Here is a 23230-nt window from a genome sequence, read left to right as displayed (position 1 = left end):
TCGTAAGGAGCAACTACAACTCAACGTGGGTAATAAGGTATGGCTACTTCGTCGCAATATCAAGACTACTCGACCTTGTGACAAGTTGGACTATCGTAGGCTTGGCCCCTTTTCTGTTTCTGAACAGATCAACCCAGTTGCATATCGGTTACATCTACCGGAGTCAATGAAGATCCATCCTGTATTCCACATGTCTCTACTTGAACCATATAAGACAAAGGATATACAAGGAAGAAGACAAATGCCACAGCCTCCTACAGAAGTAGATAATAATGAAGAATTTGAGGTGGAAGAGATATTAGACTCAAGGCAGCACCGAAATAAGCTGGAATATCTTGTTCATTGGCACGGATATGATATTAGTGAACGCACATAGGAGCCATCCAAGAATCTAAGAAATGCATCAGCTAAAGTCAAAGTTTTTCATCAACGACATCCATCAAAACCAAGATGAAAATCTCTCTTATAAAAGAGACAAGATTGAGGCAAGATAACATTTAATTTCATATCCTTGTTTGTAACTTCTTTGCATTTGTGACGCTAATTAGATGGAGAGCCAACAACCAGCAGATTCAACCCAAGAACCTTCGTTTGCTGACCTGTCGGACGAGACATTACAATTTTCACAACCTTCAAGACGACACAATCGAGATGAACATCTTCAAGAACGACATGTTCTTCCTCGAATAGATGGTGAGATACAACGCGTTTGGTATCACGATTTGGGAAGGGACTCCCGATGTTTGGTGATTTTGCTAGAGGTAGGAACAACTCCTGATGGTGTTCCAAATATTCTATTTGAAGGAAGTTACGAAGGCCTCAACAATGATCAAATAACTGGGTGGTCTTCCCGCCCTGGTATGGGACACTACCAATGGTTGAGAGGCCCTATCAATCATCTTCGAAGAGAACAGAGATCAGAGTATGTGGCGAATATAATTCGTCGCATCATAGATTTCATCAACATATGATGACCGCTCCTCGTGGAACTCGTCTCTAGAAGGGGGGGTAATGTCACGGTCATAATCATGTAAGCTAATAATTACATATAGAAATAGGTAGAAGTAAGTAAAAGTCGATAAAAGTAAGTTAATTCTATAATATTTAATATAGAAGCTTCCTAGAAACTTCCTAGACGCTGCTTTGACTTCATAGGTGTCTTTAATTGACTTTTTGGATTAGAAACGTGGTCAACAAGTTGGCCATGTGCCACACATGTTGTTAGCTTGAAGATCAAGCTAAGTATGTGGCCCACACGTAGAAAAACTTGCCTTGTAAGTCAAGGCATGTGTCCTACAAAATCAACACATATTGGAGGTCCTATAGAACATCGCCACGTAGCCCCTAGTTAGATAGTATATATAGAGACAAGAGTGAAGGCTTCTTCACTCTTGTCAATTCCTTTCTTCCTTCTAGTCTAGTTTCAAGGGTCTCTAGTTTTCTTGTCTTTTGGCAATAGCCATTCCAGTTTCTCTTTCAATATATATACTTATATATTTTGTTACCTCTCTTTGAGTGAATGCTCACTTGTTTGAATTGTTTTTTCATCGAGTTCTTGTCCATGATACTTACGCGTGCTTTGTTTCCAAGCCTCATGAAAACTTCGTAAGATGCTTCTTAGGACCTAGTATATATAGGAGTCGAGATTGAGGAGGTCCTCAGTCTTGACAACTCACTTCTTGTGATCTAGTTATGACCTTCTTACTTTGTATTATGTTATTGTTTTAATATTGAGTTTACTCTATTTCTTGATCTTCAATCCTTGTCTTGTATATAGCCTTTAACAGTTGATAATAACATCGAAGTGGTAGGAAGGAGATTAAGTATGACAAAAGCAAGACAACATTCATAATTTTGTTGTGAGTGAGTTGATTTCGATTAGATTTATGATGCCTTTTTATGGTTTCAGTTGTACTTGAAGATGCATCGGATTTCAATTTTTCTCTTATTTCAAAAGCTTATTAAAGAACTTTATTTGCAAAGGCTTTTTATTGGATTTTTTCAAATATAAATACTTGAATTCCTTGATTGTGTGTTTGCTTCTAATATGTGGTGTATACAATTATTATTTTAATGATGAATATTATATTGAATTTTTTCTTTGTAATCTTGAGTTTTAGATATGTATATAGTTCTATTGATCTTCTATAACATTTAATATTACTTCTCTATTGTTGGTTTGTTTTTTTTTATTCTTTTTGAATCATTGTGTGAATGTCTTTCAAAATAATGTTGAATTTAAGTCATTTTTTATTATTATATTTCTAATATAAGATTAGCTTAATAATTATAATATGTTATAATTTTTAAAAAATTCTTCATATTTGTGTTATATAAAAAATATGTTATTTGAATAAATTTTATGAAATAAATTAATATAATTTTTTTAAAAATTTTAATTTGAAGATAATTTTTTTTAATTACAACTGGTGATTTTTAAAGAAAAAATCAAATAAATATTTTTAAATATAATCTATAATAATATCAAAGGATATAATATAATAAATAAAATCAAAACCAATACATATTTTTATACATATATGATAATTTATTCAATTTTTTTCTATTCATTATATTTTTTGTAGATTAATTTAAGTCATATTTTAAATTATTATAAAATTTCTATTATAAATTTACTTATTATAATATAAAATAATTAATATTTTATTATTTAATTGATTTATTTATATTTTATCCATTTGAGAAGCTTACATTTGGTATACTAGGACTCGATTTTTCATTCATCTAATTATTTTAAATACAATTTGTTATTATGGACATGCATATTTATTTCAATAGTTACTTATATGATTAGATAGAAATAAGTAAATATAGATTAATTTCCAAATATCTTCTAAAAAAACTTTCTTAAAGCTTTCTAGATACAATTTTGATTGTACACATATTTGTAGTTGATTAATAGGTTAGAAACTTAATCAACAAATTAACCATGTACCATCCATATCAGTAGCTTGTAGAATAAGCTAATTATCTAGCATACATATAGATAACTTATCTTATAAATTAAGACATGTGTCTAGCAAAATCAACATAGTTAGAAGTCCTATAGAACATTGCCACATAGCTTTTAGTTAGAAAGTATATATGGAGGTAAGAATTAAGCCTTCTTTACTCTTATTAACGTCTTTCTAGTTCTTAGTCTTATTTCAAGATCTTTTAGTCTGCTTGTCTTTGTCAATAGTCATTTTAGTTCAAAATCATCTTTGAGTGATTTTCTAGTCTTTTGAGTATATTGACCTTTTAGTTCTTTGAGGTTCATGTCCTTGACATTTGTCTATTTTCACTTATCGTCTTTATTTACAACAACAATAACACCCAATATTACATTATATCAAAAGTTAGATATAATTTTATTAAATAATATTTTTTTAATCATTAATAATAACAAGTTATTTATTGATAATATATATATAAAAAAAACAGATTGAATTATTTAATATGTATAATTGATTGTACATTAAGTCTATGATTTGATTTTTAAAAGGTAAATTATCTTCTATAATATTTCTTCAATCTATCATTTTTTTTGTTTTTGGACTTTGTTGTTTTATTAATATAAAATTAGTTTTTAAGAACCTAAATGCAAAATTTCCTACTAATGTGCAAGGTGAAATGCTTAAGAAGCTAAGATCTTGATTTCAACAAACTAAACTTTTTGGAAACTTGTGCCAAAAATCCATGACAACAACACAAGTTCAACTATATCTATACATATATATATATATATATATATATATACATACATACATACATATGCATGAGAATTTTAAGAAATTATTTTTTCTAATGTTTTTTCTATAAATAAGGAGTTATAAGATGATTTCTACTTGAATGCAGATTTGCACGCACACACACACACACTTATGAAACTTTGCTTTTACTTTTTCGTTTAATATGTATTTTCACCTACGGCGAAGAGTTCTCATCGACAACACCCCAATTCCCTGGAAATAGGCTCCGTGCAGGCCCCATCACCGCACCCGAAACCCTAAGAAACAGAACACAGGCTTGGGAATACGAGGCCCTCCTGTATCCGACGGCGCTGAGCTGCTCCGATAGGCAAATCCACGGTGGCTGGGCAGTGGGAGAAGACTGGGCTGCAGCTAACATAACATCTTCCAGAGCTCGAGTTGATTCCCTTTCGCGATCTCCCCCTGCCACCGGCGACCCTCCGCGCATCCCTTTCGTTTGTTTGTTGAGGGCGTCCCTGAAGCATTTCAACATGGTTTGTCCCAAGTCCTACATTGCACAATGATTTTCACTTGGCTCGAGGAGCTCGACATTTCATTAGGTTTAGATGATGAACATGTGTTTCAGGGTTTTTTCTTTTCCGGGGGTTGGGGAATTGTGAAATTTGAGTTGTTTCGGCAATGCTTTTATTTCGCGGCATTGATGTGTTCAATGAGGATTCGTTGGTGGGTTGCAGACTGTCAAAAGGCGTAGTGGTGGTCGAAACAAGCATGGTCGTGGCCATGTGAACCCTATTCGGTGCTCCAACTGCGGGCGCTGTGTGCCCAAGGTAACTTTTTCTAGTTGTATTGGGTGCCGATCTTTAATCGGCCTTGTAGTTGTTTTTTTGGGATCCCTATTTTTTATAACTCGATGGTTTATGAGATTCGTGGATGTCAGAGGTTGTCGTGTTAGGGTCAAGAATTGCTAACGCATCATTCTGAAAAAAAATAATTCAGGACAAGGCAGTGAAGCGGTTTTTGGTTCGCAACATTGTCGAGCAGGCTGCTGTTCGTGATGTGCAAGAGGCCTGTGTATACGACGGTGAGCTCTGGTTTTTCAATCTTTCTGATTCAATCGGTCTGATCCTCAGGAATTAGTTGGACTGATCATAACATTTAAGGTTTAGGGTTTTACATAACCTAATTTTTCAGATGCATATGACGCAACGTTTCAGGGTATGTCCTCCCGAAGTTGTACGCCAAGATGCAGTATTGCATTTCCTGCGCCATTCACTCCCACGTAGTCCGTGTACGTTCCCGTGAGGCACGTAGGGTTCGTGAGCCACCCCAGAGGTTCAGGCGCAAGGTCAGTGTTGTCATATCAAATTCTTGTTTTGTTTGAAAATGGTTTTGCTTTCTCGGTCTTTGTGAAGAAGGCAGAATTAGATCCGGTTAATTATTCTATGTTCTTGGGATTGTAGATACCACCCGGCTTAATTAGTTTTGTCTCTGTGGTGCTGCGTGTCGATCTCTTCATGCCGTTTCTAAAAGAGCACAGCATTCCATGCAGGAGGATGGACCGCCACGTGCCCCAGGAGCTCCTGGCGCCCGACCTGGTGCCCCAGGTGCCAAGCCTTGAAACGGCTTGTATCAGTGCATCGTTTTCACAGAACTGCAAGAGCGAAGGTGGGAAGCGAGCTTCAGACTTGGAGTCAATGTGTAGAATTTTTTCATTTTACGGTATTGGCGGCAATGATGTCATATGACGACACTCTAATGGACTTCTTAAGGTTTATCGTGTAATGACAATCTTTTGTATCCTTATCCATCAGTCCGGTCGTAGTGAACATGTTGTATCGTTCACGAAGGCAATTAGATGCGTGAGTATTCAGAATAACTCGAACTCATCTCGTCAAGTCGCGGTAGCACAATACATCTTTACGTGGGGGATATGTGGTTGAGCGATTAGAAATTTGTCATTGAGATGCTGACTTTCTTTTGAGTTAGTAGCTGTGTCGTTCGCTCTAATGGTGAGTACTTCTGGATTCTATGTTTAAATAACCATTCCCTTGCACACATTGCCATAGATGACAGCAGTCAGGATTTTGAGAAGGAACTTGGTTTATTTTATTTTATTGGAAATCTGTAATCGATATTTAGGTTTGATTGGTGTGAGGGAAAATTTGGTCCGTCCCGCGGTCACGTACTAACGACTTCTCCACTTTCATTGAATAACATAGCCAAGGACTTGGTCACATGGTTCAGTTCTAATGAGGTCTCGTTTGTGTCAAAAGCGGTGCCTATACGTATGGAAACGATGCTGGGTGATAGGGATACGCCTCATCGGTGATACGGCTTCCCGACAGCGTATCGGGGCCAAGTCGAATCAACCAGCCCCCCGCTGTTGCTCTGAAGTAGTCTCTGCAAATTAGTGGTTGTCATGAAATCTATTACCCCAGCGAATTATTCCTCTTTCAGCACATAGTAAAACTGATTTTAATAAATAATGTCGACAGTGATTTCGTGTGACTTCACGAAAAGTATCACAAATCGGTATTTCTCTTGAATTTGAAATGTAATGGGCTCTTCATTCATTTAGCATTAGGGGTTGAATTGTGATCAACACATTTTAAATGTGTGGAGAAATCCGGAAGAAATGAGTTTTAGTAACGAAAGAAAACAGTAGATGTAAGTCTATTTCCAGTTCCGTAGATGTGCGATTGAGTGTGATGCGTTCAAGTGAATGTCACTAACACTTGGGTCAGCTAGTAACAAGTTTCGTTTCTGGAGAGATTCGTCTCTGGTTAATTTTTTTTCTACACAAATTGTTTTTCTCTAACTTACTGCACAATTTATTATAGAATTCGGTTTGTTAAAGTACGATACACATAATATCTCCCGGAAATCATAGCCTGCAGAACTATTATTTAACAGGTGGAAATGCGTTAAATTGATTAATGTCTCCTTCATTTACATCGATGGACTGTATAATAGTGATCGACAAACAAGCTGTTCAATATTCATTTACAACGATGGACTGAATTTTACTTTCACTTTCTTTTGGATTTACTGGTTATCTGTCTTAGTTCTTAAAGAAATATGTGAGGTGAAGATATATACAAATATATATATGTATACATATATAGACATGTATACTTTGATACACTAATTTGTCGAAGGTTCAAAGTCTTTACTATCACGTATTTTACATGGTTTATGTTCCATAAAGTCCATTATGCTATTTCTCCACTTGACACAGCATACATGCACTTCAACAGCAGAAGCTTGTTTAAAAACCTATTACAAACTGCACTGGTTTCTTTCCTTAGTGATAATTTCATTCATTATGACTGCATTGCAGTTGCAAGGTGGTATGTGTAATTATTACCGTATTTGTTTGTGAGCTCTGACTTAGGTAATTGTGGGACTTGATTCGTTTCACTATATGGTCTAGTTCACTTAATCTTAAGATTGACAAATAATGATAGTGATGCAATTATCACCAAAATTCAGTTGGAAATAGTTTCTGAACATTAAATATCAAAATGTAATTTAAAATTATCATGAGGTTGATGGTTTCAAAGAAAATCGAAGAAACAAGCTTTGATTTGTGGATTTGTGTCTACCACTTCTCAATATATGTTGAAGAATGTCGTACACAAGTTATACATACATATATACTTTTATGCAAGTACTCAGTAGCCTTGTGATGCACAATTGTTGCTACATTCTGAGCACACATGACTTGAAGAATAGTGCACTATTCAATTCATAAATCTTTACCTCACAATCGACGAACAACCTGTTCAATATTGATACCCACAAAGCTCATAATACACCTTAGACTCTCAACATGATAGTGGAGACAAAATCTCGCCACATACTTGTATATCACGGCTTCATGTCTTTTATAATTTAGTTATTTTCATATTAAATTTTCATTTACATATAACAGGCCACGTTCCCATATACAAAACGATGGAATACGCCTTTTTTACTCTTGATATGATAACAAGCTTCAATACAATCAAGGATACCCCGTGACCCTGAGCCCTATACTTTAAATGAGTTCCTTTTCAAGAAATTTGGGCCCAAATCAAAGCCAAACCTCCTAACAATTTCTTTTACGTTCATTGCCAGGGGAGCATTGAAACTGGGAACCCGTAAAAAGAAGCAGAGAAGAAGCGGCAGATTCCCAGTCAGAACGTGTGCAGTCTTCGGAACCGGGGACCACGAGTCAGTCCGGACGGTAATAGGGTACAGTACGGCCATGGGTCTGCATGTCAATTCCGGATTTCCCCTTTCCCGTTTGGAAAGTTGCCCGGTCGAACATCGTACTCGCAAAATCATTCCGATGTATGCGAGCGTTTGAAATTGCTTGACTGTATGACATGATTCATGCACGTCGACGCCATGATTCGACATTGTGGATCACAGCTCACTGTTGGAGGAGGTGGCTTTCGAGATGGTGAGGATTCGTGGATGCAAAGATTCGTCGACGACGACAACGACGACGACGACGGTGACGAAGAAGAGAAGCATAAGGTGAAGAAGAAGAAGAAGGAGAAGTTGCTGTTTTATCATTTGAAGTGGTGGTGAGGCCGGACTCTTTTTTATTCCTGAAATGGAGATTCGAATTTCCTGCATGGCTTGTGTTGGAAGAATGTACAAGTGTTAGGTGAGAGAGGTGAAGGGGTGAGTGCAGGAGTTGAGGGGATGGCTGGGTACAAATTTATATCGGAGGTAATGTGTTGTCAACGAATGTCTCAATGTGTGTTAATTTGATGACGCAGATGACTGCATTGTTAGGTTATTGTGATTATTATTATTTTTTTGGAGAGCATCGTGTCTAACTCTGTGTTGTGCGAGTTTCTTCCGTGTCTATAATGTGCTTGTTTTGACGGTATCGGGGAGCATGTGCATGTCAGGGATTGTTTTCTGCGATTCGCTTTATTCCCTAAGGTGGAGTGATATAGCTGGTATATCTATTAAGTGGTTTCAGTCTGGCTTGCGGTGTGTTGGACCTCAAACTTCTGAATTCGTGACGGGTAAAGGCTTCCGGTTTTAGTCGCAGCAGTGTCTGTGCGAGATTAGACTTCCCTTTCTCGGAAGAATTATTCAGTGTGAGTTCCGATGCCCACTTTGATATACTTGAATGTTGACACAAGTTTGACTGGGGTTCTCCACCTCATTCTTTGTATCTCACAAATGAACTTTGAATTCATTCATGAGTATGAATGGCGACAAGTCGACATGAATTAGAGTATTTGAAGTTTCGAAGTCGTTAGGTTGGCGAAACCGGTGTAGGAGGGAGCCCTTGACACAGTTCGGCAGCATCTTGTAAATTGACTCACCGATTAACGTTTTTGAATGTAAGGAGGCTGTCAGAAAAGCGTTAATGGAGTTGGGACAGTGAGACGGTTTTAGATCCTACATACGAACTTCTATTTTTTTTTTTTTTTTTTTTTTTTTTTGGCCTTGAATGCTATTACAGAATTACGCAAACCGTCTTGGTTTAGCATTCATCATATAATTTAATCAATTAGTTTTTTCAGCTCTGTAAAACATATGACTTCATTCTGTGTAATTAGACGTCAGAGGTGAAAGAGTGGAAATAGTTGGATGCGGCACTTGAATGATATGATGGTGGCGTGCTGACTGGCAGATTTTAATGAGAGATACATCGTTGATCCATGAGCATAAAGTTAGCGGAGGCGCTCGGTTTGGGCGAGGATCTCAGCTAATATGGAGGCACTACATGTAGGGGGAGGTAGACCTCGGGCCTCTCACTTACAGTCGTCCATCTGCTCATCGCGTGCGGCATCCCTTCCACTTAAAGTGGCACCAGGAGCCTCTTCAGGCAGCGATGGCGGCCCTAACATGTGCGCCATAGGCAGTAATTTGACAGCACTTTGTGAGCATGTGCAAGTGGAGGGATGGAAGTCGAAGGCCTTCTCAGACGTTATACTGAAAGCAATGGGACAAACTTTCCACCTGCACCGATTTCTTCTCTCTCGAAGTTCGTATTTCAGGTTGGGATCCTTAAGTCGCAACTAGTAGATTCGCATTTATTGATTAAATCTCTAAGAATGACGTTGAGATAAAGCATAGAAGGCATGTATTCAAACATGAGCTTCTTATGATGTTACTTCGATAATTCAACTTTGAGATTTTCGGATGTATGCTTCGATTGTCGAGTGGAGTTTTTTTTTTTTTTTTTTTTTTTTTTTTTTTTTTTGTTGAGAAAGAAGACGATTGTTAAGATATTTTCCGTTTGCCAATAAACTCTAACCCGTAAATTTTGAATTAAGATGCTGTATTATCGTTGTTTTATGTTTGAAGTATGGTGAAACAGTGATGCTCGTAAACAAGGGAAACTGATGTACGATATGCTAGTTTTGCTACGTGAAAGACGCTGCTTCTGTTCCATTTTCAGTGTGTTTTTGTGGAGGTTTGAATAATTAATGTTCTTGTTCGTTTGGTTGCATCCAGAAAAATGTTGCAGGGTCCATGGAAAGAGGCTGGAGCTCCTGAGATAACGTTGCATATTGATGACGACAACGTGAATGCGGATGCCTTGGAAACTGCTTTAGCGTACTTGTATGGTCACTATCCAAAGCTTGATGACAGCAATGCCTTTCGAGTGCTTGCAGCTGGATCCTTCCTAGATCTCCAGGTAGATTTTATTATACGTTTACAGTTGCTGTATTTTCTTATCCTTTTATAGTTCCTGCATTTTGTCTTATGTTGTGTGTATCCTGACCATCTAGGTTTATTGAAATTAGAAAACGAAGGAAATTTATAACTTTTTTGCAAGTTTCTTGATATGCGAGTGAGTTTTGTAAAGCACAGCGGGAGTGAGGGATTGGCCCCAGACCTTCAAATTAAGCAGTAATCATAAATGCGTTAGCTGTTAAAGTTGTGTTTTATGGAGTGGATAGGGTTGCAGTCCACTCTCAGTCAAACTGTTTTTATGCTATGACTCTCAGCAACTTATGGCGAACTCTTTGCAACTTTTAGATTTTATGATAATGTTTAACTTTGCAGGATTTGTGTTCACTTTGCACGGACTTCATTATTTCCGAGCTTTGGACGGATAACTTTCTCGCTTATCAGGTAGACTGTGCTTATTCTGGCTAAGCTTCATAAACTTATACTTCAATTCTTACAGTGATTTAGTAACCGACCTGATCGTTCTTTACAGATGTTTGGGTTGTTAGAACCGAATGCCTGGTTTCTGCACTATGCTTATTGTAAAATTCACATTTTCTGGCAATATCTTTCAATAAGTTTAATACTTACCCGTCAAGAGGCCAGGCATTCGCTGAAAATCAAGATTATGGTTTACATGGTGAAAGAGTGCGCAAGGCATGCTGGGGCTATCTTTGCCGTGGTGGAGCTGTTGAGCTTCGGGAGGTCAGTTCTTCCTGTCTGTGTCTCGTGGGCGTGGCTGCAATACGTGTTTGTCGTCACATACGCCAATACTTTGTAAACTTTGTGATGAAAAGTGAACTTTGAGTTCAAATTTTAGGATTGTTCCTGCAGATTCTTCCAAAGCTTTCTGCACAAACTTTGCAGAAACTATTGGCATCTGATGAGCTCTGGGTGTTGAGCGAAGAGAAGAGGTGCGCTTAATAGCTCTTGGGCATTACTTGCACTAGATTATGATAATGAGATTAATTAAGTAAAGTGGTCTTGTGCTTGGAATTACTGTATGCTCAATGTTCAATAAAGACATTATTAAATGTATATTTTCTAATTCATTAAGTGTGAAATTCAATGCTATTTTTAATCAGAGAAGAATGTTCTGTGTTACTGTGAGGCAGATTTGAGCTTGCATTTTATGTTTTGATAGCTCGTGGTGGGGTGCTGGAGATGCCACAGCTGTCGAGTGCTGATTCGAAAGGATTCCCTATGACAGGGATTCCTGGCCCTGAGAACTCATTTTTGTCTGGCTCCTTGATTCACGAGGATCAGAATCCTGAAAGGCTTGATAACAATGTCACTCCCAGGTCAGTTTTATATTTAATCCTTAATCGGGAGTTTTCTGCTGAGGATGTTAGGTTTCCTTCACATACACTTATATTGATGTTTTTTCTCGAGAATTTCTGGCATGATTGTCCTGCTAACGGCTTTATGTGTCTGAGCTTGCATTGGAATAGAAATGCTGATAAATTAATGCTGGTTGGAATTTGACCTCAGGTTGGAATCAGATCAAGTGATGAGTCATGTAGCGGTCGAGGGTGCACCACTGTCAGCACTGAATGAAGCAACAAAAAGCGATGTTTCGTTTGAATGTGATGATTCAGCCGTCACAAATTCTTCTGCTGGATTATCTTCTCCTACAACTTCCTTAAGTTTGGACTCCAGGAACTCTGTCCGAGCAGTTCAATGCTCAGGAGTATCAACACCTACACATGATCATGATTTCGAGACCCCAAGTGGGAAACCCCTGAAGGAAGTGGATTCGCCACAACTTTTCAATGAGATGCCCAAAAATAAAGAAGCTTCCACCTGTGGGGATATACGTGTCGTTCCTGATCAATTGAGTTACTCTGGTGTTGAGTCAAGTTCTTGTGGTAGGCTTGGTTGTGAAGAGGCTTGGCATCCCCTTTCAACTGGTGATCACGTTGGTCATAGTCCCTGCTTACTAACTTCAGAGACAACCTCATCCTCAAACAGTAAAGTTGTGCAGGATCGATGTTCAAGGTACCAACTTCAAGCTAATTTGAATGCATTCTAGAGGACTTTTCACAAGTAGATCCTCTTCTGACTTCGTCTTGGGTTTAGCAATGATTCTTGATATCAAATGCTTTTGAGTAAAGCGGCTTTTTCAACTAAATAAGCAAAGGAGGATTCTTTGTGATTTAGCGTCGAATTTCTTGCACATGTTTAAGCAGCAGAGGTGACTATATAATGACCTTCTTCCAGGATATTTCTAATCCTATTAAGATGTTTTGGTGTGCTCCACACGTAGTACATGCCCAACGCCTTCATGGGGTGGGCGAGTCGTTGATAGGAGGGTGAGGAAAGCTTTCCGCAATGGTAGACACTGGAGCATTGCAGAAGATTGGGAGGCTTTCTTAGGCGTGTTCGCAGGTGGAGGTGTTCTCTACTGTCATATGGCATTCGATCATTTGCTGCACATGCGAGGCCGTCTGGAGAAGCTAGGTTTCCCATGCAAATCAGTTATTGATAGCTTGTGGTTACAGGTATAGTACTTATGATCGTGATGTAATACTTGTAGCATGTCCCTACTCTATGAGCCAGTACAATATGTGAAACATAAAATTGACTACTTTCATTTTTGCGAGTCTAGATTTGGAAAGCTACATCACTCGATTGTTGGGGTGTTCTTTGGCAGCTCTGTATTCAAGATTATACAAAGCAACATCTTTTGTCACTTGTGGTGGCATTTCAACATATGGATAATCACGTATAATGGTGACTTAGGCCTTAATACTCTGTTGGTTATTGCAGACACTCCTACGGCAGCAAGTTCTCACAATTGCTGCCGACACCTGTAGAAATTGTTGCCTTGTTTATGAGAATTGTAACTGTCGTCAATTCAACGCCAGTTATGAGCATGAGAGGTTACCTGGTCTACACTACAGAGACGACAGTCAGAGTTCAGGTTCTACGTCTACTAGTATATTTCCTGGGGCAGAGGGAATTGGTGGCAATTCAGAGTCTGTTGGTCGAATCCCTTTTCGCAACACGATGGATGGTTTAGCGGGAATTGGTCGAGGGACAACTTTTAGAACTCCTGGCAGTTGGCCAGCTCCTAAATTCTTGTACGTTCCGTCCTTGGGGGCTTACGGTGCAAGAGGGAATCCCCAACAAGGTGAAGATGGAAAGAGTCAAATGGATCCAAGACTTGAAATTTTTGGACGTGATTTACCTGCCGCTCATTGTACACTTGATGGTCCTGCTGGTGGGACTGGGCTTACTCAAGGCGGAACTGCTCCCAGTGGTGTTGGAGCTTCTGGTCAAGCAGATCTAAATCCAAGGAATCATGAAGATTCATCAGCAAAGCCTCCAAATACTGATTCAACGTCGTTTAAACTGAACATTACCAAGAATCTTACTGAGGATATAGATACAAGAGAATCGGAGGAAGGTGAAGGTGGATCAATTTTGTTGGACTTGAACACACCTTTGCGAAACTTTCCTTCATTTCGTTTTGGGTAAGGAATTGAAATTTGCAAACTTTGTTTGGTAAATAGGGTTCATTCTGCTGTTAATATGTCTTATATTTACCCCTTTTGGGGAATTCAAGTCAACGTTCATGTGCATATAATATAATGTAATGAAGCACGACTGTTTACAGTGTCGAATTTGAAGACGTGCATCGCCTTTTGGACGGTCAGGCCAAGCACTCACCAGAGACTTTCTATGCTGGGTCTTTGTGGAAGGTAAGTATTGAAAATTCTGCGTTCTTATTTGTGCTCAACTTTTATATTTTTTCACTTAAAGTTTGAACACGAGCCAAATTTCACTTCGAGTTTTTCGTAAAAATCGTTGGTGCACCTGTAAGTTGCTAGGGAACTTCTCTTCACATATGTTATGCTTTCACTCCTGAAGTGGAAGTGAGATTTTGACGATCATTCTGTGGATCAGGTCAGTGTGCAAGCCTTCAATGATGAAGATCCAAGGGGGAGGCGTACGCTTGGTAATCGTTTTACTTTAAATGCCCAAATTATCAAATGCTGACAATGCAAACTTCTGGTTCGCAAGAATGATAATTTATTCCGGGCTTATAATTGATAAATTCGGTATGCAGGTTTATTTCTGCACAGACGCAAAGCAGAAGACGTTGGTCCTCATAGAAAGGTTGACTTCTATCGTGTAAAAGGATGTGAATTGACAATTTTTTTGTTTTTATTTTTTTATTTTGTTTGACATGATAGCTTTACAAGTTGGAACATGCATATTTTCTTGAGGGCATGCATATGATTGGACAATTATGCACAGTATGATATGTGATTATTTCCTCTTTTCAATATATATATATATATATATATATATATATATGCGTATATGTGTGTGTGTGTGGGTGTGGGTGTGCGCACTTTCACTGCTTGTTACATTTACGAACTTTTCAAGCATTGTTCTTTGCCAGGTTTTCTTCTATACTGATACCCGTGAAAAAGTGACAGCACGCTACCAAGTAAGTATCCTCAACCATGAGTTTGATTTCAGCTGTGCCCCGGGAAATTTTGGATTGGAAGAGGGAGGTTGTGATTCTTCGTTTACATTTACATTGGCATTTCTTTTTCCTTTAGGTCTTTTAGAATTATTGGTGTCTTGCAGAGAAGGTGTTTTGCAATACAGTTCTGAATAGTTCACTGTCTATATTGCTGCCGAATGAAAATGTCGATTGCAACATCCCGTATCCAATGGCAAGGACAACGCAGTTCAATATGTGTTTCTTGCAGCTCATATGCCTGGCCAAGAGGGGCGTGATATCTCTCGGAAGCCTTACTCAAGCTGGTATGCTGTTACCCAAGGCTCCTAAAGGATGGGGCTGGCGGACGGCTTTTTTGTTTGATAAGTTGCCAGAGCTTCTGCAGGGCGGATCCCTGCGAGTGGCAGCCGTTGTACAACTCGTCTAATCCGCACTCGGAAGGAAGGAAGCATATCACGATATATATATATATATATATATATAGATAGATAGATAGATAGATAGATATGTATGTAATTTTCTGGTTTCTTGAGGTTCTGAAAATATGGAGAAAGATATTTTCAGTCCATTGGTGATCTCTTCAGCACTGAAGTAGAACCCGGCAGGGTTGGGCGTTATCACAGAGACTGCCCTTGGTCAGGATCAAATCATTGCATTTTATTGTGAATATTATGTGATCAACGCTAGCATTTTGTAACCTGGTCATAACATTGAAGTGACCGATTAATTTTTACCTCTTGGATGATTTTCCTCGTGTCATTTTCTTATCACAAGCAAACTCAACAGTTTGGGTTGGACGGTGTCTTCTTTGCACTGGAGAATCTGACGAGAATGATATGGTTTGTGGTGGGTTTTATCATCAAGTGACATCACTCAAATGCAAGGATGTGCCCATCAATGAGTGGTGCCACCATCAATGGATTTGTTTGCAACTGTTCACATTCCATCATATCACAAAATCGATGAGGTTAACCAAAAGTGGCCATAGAGTTTTCCATGACTCAGATCTGTTGTGATACGAGTCTCCACGTCAAACTGTAGTACTTGCTGATCAGGTCATGAACACTACCGAATTTTATTTATTTGTTTAAGTTCCATGTTTGAAAACTCGTCTAAGTTGTGTGTGTATTTGACCATCTCAAAACAAACTCTGATCAATACATGTATGCATTTTATTTCTATACGGGGCTAGTTATAGTGTTCAGGGGAGGAATCATAGAAATTAGTGAACTTGTTTTTGTATTTCTGGGTTATCTAACTGAATATTTTCCTAATTACATAAGGAGTAGTGGAATAGCATGTAAGGGAGAAACAAAAAAGTAAAGATATTGAAGGATTGGGAAATTTGTAGAGCAACATTTTTGTTCTTCCAAAGGTTTTATTGATGATGATATATATATATATATATATATATATATATAGTTTCATTTGTTTATTGTAACTGCATGTAAATAATTCATTGAGTTTTTTTTGTCACCAAATTATATTCTTTTAAAATACTTGTAATTTTATTTAAATATTCTCTAATTATATGGTAAGTAGATATCAGTTTAATCTTAATGTAATTAATATGTATTAATAAGCATATTTTTTTCAATTTTAGTGCAATATTTATTTATTTATTTTTTCTTCTAAAGATTTTAAGTCGATTTTATAATAGAACTTATTTGTTATCAGCTATAGAAATAACACCAAGATAGTATCTGTAAAATGTTAATTATCTCAAATACATATATTTGTATTAAATTTTTTATTGAATTATTTTTTAAGGATTTTACTACAGTTTTTTATGCACATATATAAATATATATATATATATATATATATTAGATTCTCGACCCCATTAATTAGGCCCTTCTAATGTATGTAATTTCATCAAAATTTGGACATTGTTCTACCTATTTGTCCTACTTAATTCATTCTAATTTAGAATAATTTCATTCTAATTGTCCTACTAGTCTAGGACAATAATTAGTAGTTATGAGCTTTAAATGCAAGGTTGATCTTCTTATGTAAATCTAACATGCATAAGAATTGATGTATTTCATGTTCTTTACTAGTGTCTTATATTAAAATTTGTATTCTATATTGTTTGATATAGGAAAATTACTACAATGTCCTACAATAGAAGGATTTGCCAATAATTGCAATTGTTTGACAATAACAAGAGTTTTGTTGAACCTAACTTATAAATTTAGACTCAAATGATAAAAATAATAATAGGCTTACAAAGTTCTCATATTTATATATTAAATAAAATATTTATTGAAAGTGTTGTATAATAATTTTAAATTAAATATTTTATTACTTAAGAACTAGATGCACTAGTAAAAAAAAAACAAAAAAAAAACAAAACAAAAAAACAAAGCAAGAAATGAAAGTCTATTATAAAAAAATGCATAGTGTGAGTTTCTGGCTCTTCATACAAATTTGTATTTATTTATTTATTTAGTTTTTGATTTTTATGCTTTTTTCTTCTTTTGCTAAATAAAGTTAAAGATTGTTCATTTGACTGATTTTTACTTAAATAATTTATCTTAAAATATCATTTAAAAAGAAATTTAGATATATATTTTTTTTAATTGTATTAAGTAGCTATGATTGTAAAGAAATGATTTATACAACTTTTAAGCATAAACTACTGCATTCAAACCTTAAAATGATGTCATAAATATGAAAAAAATTATACTCAAAGCTGATCGTATGTATGTATGTACGTATGTAAAATAGATTCTAATCAAATTCACTAGTAAAGTTGGCAAAGCATAGCAAAAAAACAAAAAAAAAGAAAAAAGAAAAAGAAAGGATTAAATTAGACGCATTTAAAATCTACACTATTTGGAACCACCCGAACCCCGCAACACAACTGCGACGAAACTCACCTCCTTCGCCGTCGCCAACGGCGTCGTTCACACTGTGCACAGTCTCCCCGCCGTTGTAATCCACCGTCGCGAGGCTGGCATGGAAGGTGGATTGATATCGCAAATCGAAATTGAGGAGAACAAATGGGACTCAGAATTCTAGAATGAAATCGCTTGGCAACAAGATTCGAATGATTTTTTCAATTACTTGTTCCGGACAACAATTCGATGCAGTTTTCTGTGTGCTAAATTTTTGTGGGCTATGATCGAAATTCCTCGTTCTTGCTTGCTGGCATTGTGCAATAGAGCCGACATAGCTCTGAGATGTTGCAGTTTCTAAATCTCGACTCTACAATGGCACAAAGTGTTGAGTTTCTGGCAGCAGGCGAGCAGAGCCCACTGTCTCGTTAATGGGAAATTCACATGAGAAAAAGTCTTCACTGAGAAGGAGAGAGTGGCATACAGATTCCATGGTCGAGTGAGGAGGGACGCTTGAGACTGAGAGAGGAGTGAGGGAGAAAGATGTGAGGGTGGGAGGGATGGATGCAGTGCACAGCCAAGTCGACAGAGTAACTGGAGGGTGAGACACTTGAGCGCTCCGACGTCGCGCACCCCAACGGCGATGACTCATATGAGGTGCACCGTGCACGATGAAGGAGGAATAAAAAAAACTTCATGGTCCGAATCTACCTCTTTCATCCGGCAGGCAAGAGCCACAGGGTTGTTTCGCGCGGGGTGATAATCGCTCACTTTTTTGTTCCGTTTCTGTAGGCGCGAGTGTGCCGCGCAGGCTGCGGGTGGTTCAGAAAAGTTGAGATTGTTGTGGTGGTTATCTTACCTTTACTCACTTCAGCGCTTGTGGTGAGAGGTTGTATGAGATGTGAGAAATTGGAGATTATTGTTAGAGGCTTATTGGGTGGAAAGTGCTCAGGATGGATATTTCCACTTCATTGTCAATTGGCCAGCCGAAGCCATTATGCTGCAATGCAAAGGAATGGGTGAGTAACTTGGTACTCACGGTTTTGAAGCTTGAGAGGGTTGGTTTGTTATGCCTGTTGGTTGAATGGTGGATTGTGGGATGTTAGATGTGGTGGTGAGCTGGAGAAGAGCATAGGCGGGAGCTGAGAGTTTTAGGCGTCTTTCAGCAAGAGGCTTGCTGTGAGCGATGGAGTTTCGAGGCAAAGGGTTGAGAGAGACTTAGTGTATGGAGAAGGAAATCGAACGGCAGCTGGATTGGATTACAGTTGAAAAGGCTTCAGTAGTATTTTGAAGGTTCGAGAGATGTGTCCACAGCCGTCCCTGCCGGTTGTGCCGGGGGATTCTGCAGCCTCTCGCAGCAGTGACAGGAATGAGAAGCCGAAGACTGCAAAGAAACCCGCAATAGTATTGGGTCCCAAAAAGCCTACTAGGAAACATGCATTGGCTCCGCGCCCTCCTGATCCCGTCGCTCTTCAGCATCCGAAGAGAGTCGACCAGAAGGTCTGTTTAACTTATTCTTTCTTCGTCCAATTGTTGATCCATCACTTCTCAACGGGTGGTTCGGAGCCAAAACTTCCTTGCACAGGACTTGGACAATATTCACTCTGACATTTTGTGACTGATAGTGGTCATAATCACAATGTACATTGCACAGATTTTGAGCAGTTTTATCTGAGTGTTGCGTATTCAGTGTTTAAACCCCAATTTTCTGAAGCATAATCTTGTTCTAGGTTTACAATTTTTGGATCCTTTGGCGCTTGGCAAATGATGTTGTGATGGCAATTTTGCAAGAAATCGGCAACACTGAGTAGTTGATTCTTGTGAGTTTTCAACTGTGACAGGGTAGAAAAAGAAGTTTATTTTCGCATTGCCGGAATCAATGCTTGTGTTTTTAGTAGCCTGAACACTTCGATTATACAGGAAATTTTTGTGGCTACATTATTTGATCTTCCCTCTGTTGCATAGTTCCGTTTTGACGAGTTTTTTGTTCTGTTTTGTTGTTGTTTTGTATCTTGCTTCTTTGGTAATAGAGAACTCGATGCACGAAATGCGGGAGCACGAAACATTCAACGGTGAAGTGTGTAGAGAATTTGCAAAAGTGTACACGTTGTTCTGATATCAATAATACGCAACAATGTCAAATTGTTGTTATGCGGACACGCCTGATGAAAACTTTCCGCTCCAGGTGAAGCATCCAATTCGCTACTCATCAAGTTTTAGATGGCTGTTCTGACAATTTGATGTGAAAATCTTGGCCAGTCCACTCCTCTTATAATCGTCAGGATATTTAGATAGCTGCTTTCTTTGAATCTTGGCTCATGTACTATCACCCATCTAGTCGTGCCTCATGAGGAATCAAAAGTTCCTTGAATCTTCTGTAGCAAGTCTCTTCCTTGTATAAGTTACCAGTAGTTGTGGTGACATTGATCTGTTTTTCTGGTGTGTCCGTTGTCGCTGCTAGCTTATATATTTCTGTTGTTTTTACTGGCGGATGAGCAGGGGCGACCATAGGCAAGTTCGGTCAACTCTGAAAAACCTAAGAAGAGACGGGCATCGTCCCGCAAAAGAAACATATACTTTGTTGTTAAGTAGTCTTATTAGTGATGGGAGATTAGGAGAAGGGCCACTCTTGCTTCAGCAAATGGAGGAAGACAATGTTATTCCAGATGCTATCTTTTTCAACACATTACTTAATGGCTACTGTGAAGCTGGAAAGATGAAAGAGGCAGAGGCTCTAGTACTTGAGATGAAGGAACGAGGATGCCCGTTGATAACAAGCTCGTATAACACATTGATCAAGGGGTATGGGTTGGATGGACAGCCGGAGGAAGCCATGAAGTTACTACAGGAAATGGCGAAGGATGTCAATTCGAAGCCGAATGATCGAACTTTCAACATGCTTATCAAGGCTTGGGCTCACGATAAGAACCCAGAGAAAGCACGGAATGTGATATCGATGATGCGGGCTGCCGGTGTCGGCCCTGATGTCGTCTCGTACAACACTTTGGCACAGGTACATTTGTCATCTCATCGTTTCGAAATTGGTGGATTTTTGAATTTTCGATTGCTCATTTCTTTACCAGGCGATTAGTTCTCATCATCTGGTGGATTATTAATTGATTCGTACGTGGCTTATTTTCTCAGCTTTTTGCAAAACTTGGTAAGCCTTGGGACGCAGAAAACGTGATTACGGAGATGCAGAACGTGTACCTTAGACCGAATGAGCGAACCTATGGTATCGTCATCAACGGGTACATTGCAGCTGGTCAAATCGATGAGTCTTTACGTTTAATTGAGCGCATGAAGATGGACGGGATTTCGCCAACTATAGCAGTATTTAATCATCTAGTGAAAGGTTACTCTGAATCTATGAAACCACATAAAGTTGACAAGGTAAGCGGGATTCGAGAGAGCACCTTAATTTGTGGATCTTCACTTGCCTTGAAAACACCATAATCTATTCTCAAGGTTCTTTCAAGGTTTTTTCCTTCTTTTTCATTTCAACTTGATGTTTTACAGGTCTTTAAATTGATGGAAAATTTTGGAGTTAAGCCGGACGTGCAGACGTTCGGCCTCATTATGAACGCTTGGTGCAGTACAGGCCTCATTGACGAAGCCAAAGCTGTTCTACTTAGAATGAAGGAATATGATCTTCAACCGGACGTTATGGCCTACTCAATTCTTGTCAAAGGCTATTCCCGTCAGGGAAGACCGGAAGAAGGAGAAGCCTTTTTAAATATCATGATCGACGAAAACCTTAAGCCGAATGTAATAACGTACACAACTGTGATCAGTGGGTACTGCAGCCTGGCTCAAATGGACGATGCAATGAGAGTGTTCCAGGAAATGCGTTCTCGAAGTGTTTTTCCAAACATGCAAACGTTTCGAACGCTTATATGGGGCTTCAAAGAAGCACGATGGCCTCGACGTGCGGAAGAAATACTAGAGTATATTAGAAAGGCAGGCTTCACCCCTGATTTGGAGTGCATTGAGCTGGTTGCCGATTGTTGGCGGTCAATTGGGGCAGATGGGGAGGCCGACCGTGTTTTAGCAGGTACCAATTCCAAGCTCATCGATGATGCGAATCAAGTAAGTGGGGAGATCAGCAGACCTTCCAGTCCTGTTTTGACGAACAAAACTAAATCTCCAGTAAACCGCGGCTCACCTATCAACACCTCTGTGCATTCCAACACACGTCGAGCTTCTTCAAATTTGCCGAGGACCTCAACATGGGGTGGTTACCGCTCATCTGCACACTATTATGCGGCATGGCTTTGGGCAAGGAGAGGGAGCTCCGTAAAGATGCAGTGCACCAGTTCTATTTCTTCGAATGATCTGTTTTTAAGTCGTCAGTCAAGTTCGAAAATAGGCTATGTCACATCTGCTAGTAGTGGACTTGTTGGACTGACATGCCGTCGCCCCTCTAATTTAGAGTTGTGTACTAGAAATCTGAGAAGGGTGTCTGGGGTAGTTAGCCAGGTTGGGCTGCAACGTCCGAGATTGCGTACTTTTGTATTTTAGTAGCACCTGTATCATGGCCATCCTAGAGGCAGTATTAACAAATAGAGCTTGCAAAATTACTACTTAGCATTTCACTTCATTGTAGCTGCTGATGGTTTCCTTTGTCCACAGATGCTGCTGGTCACTTTCCTTTCATTTGCTCTTGCTGCTGATCTTAGTACATGAAATTCTTCAGATGTTGCAGATAACCTACAAGCTTATCCACCTTTTTCTGAGCTGAAGCAGCCGATATTCTTGTGGGGTGCGGCTCTCATCACATACCATGGGCGGATTTATACCTTTTATTTGTGCACTATTTTGACAATCTCATGACACGGTTACATTGAACAAAGATAAGGTTGTGGAATTGGTTAGCTCTGCTGAAAAATTAAATTGTGACCACATCAAGAGCACTCCTAGGATGCTTAGTAGAACAGTGACCTAGTATTAAAATACTGTTTTGTACGTAACTATGCCATTTTTCATTCAATTTCAAAGTCTCTGTAAGTTGGATTCTCATGAAAATAATTAGTTTCTTTAAGTAGGTTTTGATAATCCAGCAATGATGTTGTTGCTTTTTTGAAATTTTGGTGCTATTGTTGTATCTTGAGCTCCAAGTTGTAAGATGATTGCTATCTTACAAATTTGTGCAATTTTTTTGATGTTATCTTTTTTGAGTATGATTGGTGTGCTAATTTAAAGCATAAATTGTTAAGGATTTAAAGAAAGTATCTGTAATTTATTTATTTATTATATTTATATTTTATTTTAGTAATTTCTATTACAATCAAATGAAAATTTAAAATAAAAGTAGAAAAAAAATCAAATAATGAGATCTTAGGCAATACAAAAATGAATTGGATACACAAAGCATATCTTATAATTAATAATATTGTCATATAGATTTAATTAAAATTTTTAAAATTGTTTACATTAGATATTTGATTATACCAAATAGAAAATAAATTTACAATCTAATTCAATTAAAAGCTTAGATTCTTACACATGAA

General features: G+C 38.2%; 3 protein-coding genes across 11 annotated transcripts; all 3 read left to right on the top strand.

Moving 5' to 3' along the window:
- The first annotated feature begins 4153 nt into the window (after positions 1–4153).
- On the top strand, positions 4154–5518 carry LOC112293001 (uncharacterized). The gene is made up of 5 exons (NM_001378500.1): positions 4154–4246; positions 4448–4540; positions 4710–4794; positions 4928–5058; positions 5263–5518. Exons 1-5 carry the CDS (start codon positions 4244–4246, stop codon positions 5329–5331), a joined length of 381 nt encoding a protein of 126 aa, NP_001365429.1. The 5' UTR covers positions 4154–4243; the 3' UTR covers positions 5332–5518.
- Positions 5519–7912: 2394 nt separating this feature from the next.
- LOC112293638 (uncharacterized) lies at positions 7913–15647 on the top strand. 7 transcript variants are annotated; one of them, XM_090256846.1, is made up of 16 exons: positions 7913–8287; positions 8621–8815; positions 9358–9724; positions 10185–10368; positions 10740–10808; positions 11010–11108; positions 11238–11317; positions 11519–11704; positions 11895–12401; positions 12670–12904; positions 13173–13879; positions 14023–14107; positions 14313–14364; positions 14476–14525; positions 14815–14862; positions 15131–15647. In XM_090256846.1, the coding sequence occupies exons 3-16, from the start codon at positions 9438–9440 to the stop codon at positions 15305–15307; spliced, it is 2766 nt and encodes a 921-aa protein (XP_090112972.1). In that variant the 5' UTR covers positions 7913–8287; positions 8621–8815; positions 9358–9437; the 3' UTR covers positions 15308–15647. The 7 variants fall into 7 exon arrangements, 5 of the variants coding, with proteins under 5 accessions (XP_090112972.1, XP_024399075.1, XP_024399073.1 ...); XM_024543307.3 differs by having other exon boundaries at positions 15006–15175; XR_012219251.2 differs by having other exon boundaries at positions 8276–8435; positions 14318–14364.
- Positions 15648–18431: 2784 nt separating this feature from the next.
- Positions 18432–22315, top strand: LOC112293639 (uncharacterized). Of its 3 annotated transcripts, XM_024543311.3 has the most exons (7): positions 18477–18739; positions 18827–19220; positions 19451–19540; positions 19751–19905; positions 20220–20733; positions 20865–21113; positions 21240–22315. In XM_024543311.3, exons 4-7 carry the CDS (start codon positions 19871–19873, stop codon positions 22239–22241), a joined length of 1800 nt encoding a protein of 599 aa, XP_024399079.1. In that variant the 5' UTR covers positions 18477–18739; positions 18827–19220; positions 19451–19540; positions 19751–19870; the 3' UTR covers positions 22242–22315. The 3 variants fall into 3 exon arrangements, with proteins under 3 accessions (XP_090112973.1, XP_024399077.1, XP_024399079.1); XM_090256847.1 differs by lacking the exon at positions 19451–19540 and having other exon boundaries at positions 18432–18566; XM_024543309.3 differs by lacking the exon at positions 19451–19540 and having other exon boundaries at positions 18475–18739.
- The last annotated feature ends 915 nt before the right edge of the window (positions 22316–23230 follow it).

This window comes from Physcomitrium patens, chromosome 16 (assembly GCF_059467195.1).
Source record: "Physcomitrium patens ecotype Gransden chromosome 16, ASM5946719v1, whole genome shotgun sequence".
Taxonomy (NCBI): Eukaryota; Viridiplantae; Streptophyta; class Bryopsida; order Funariales; family Funariaceae; genus Physcomitrium; species Physcomitrium patens.
Note: the sequence above shows the minus strand (reverse complement) of the source record. Positions and strands in the feature narration are given on the sequence as shown.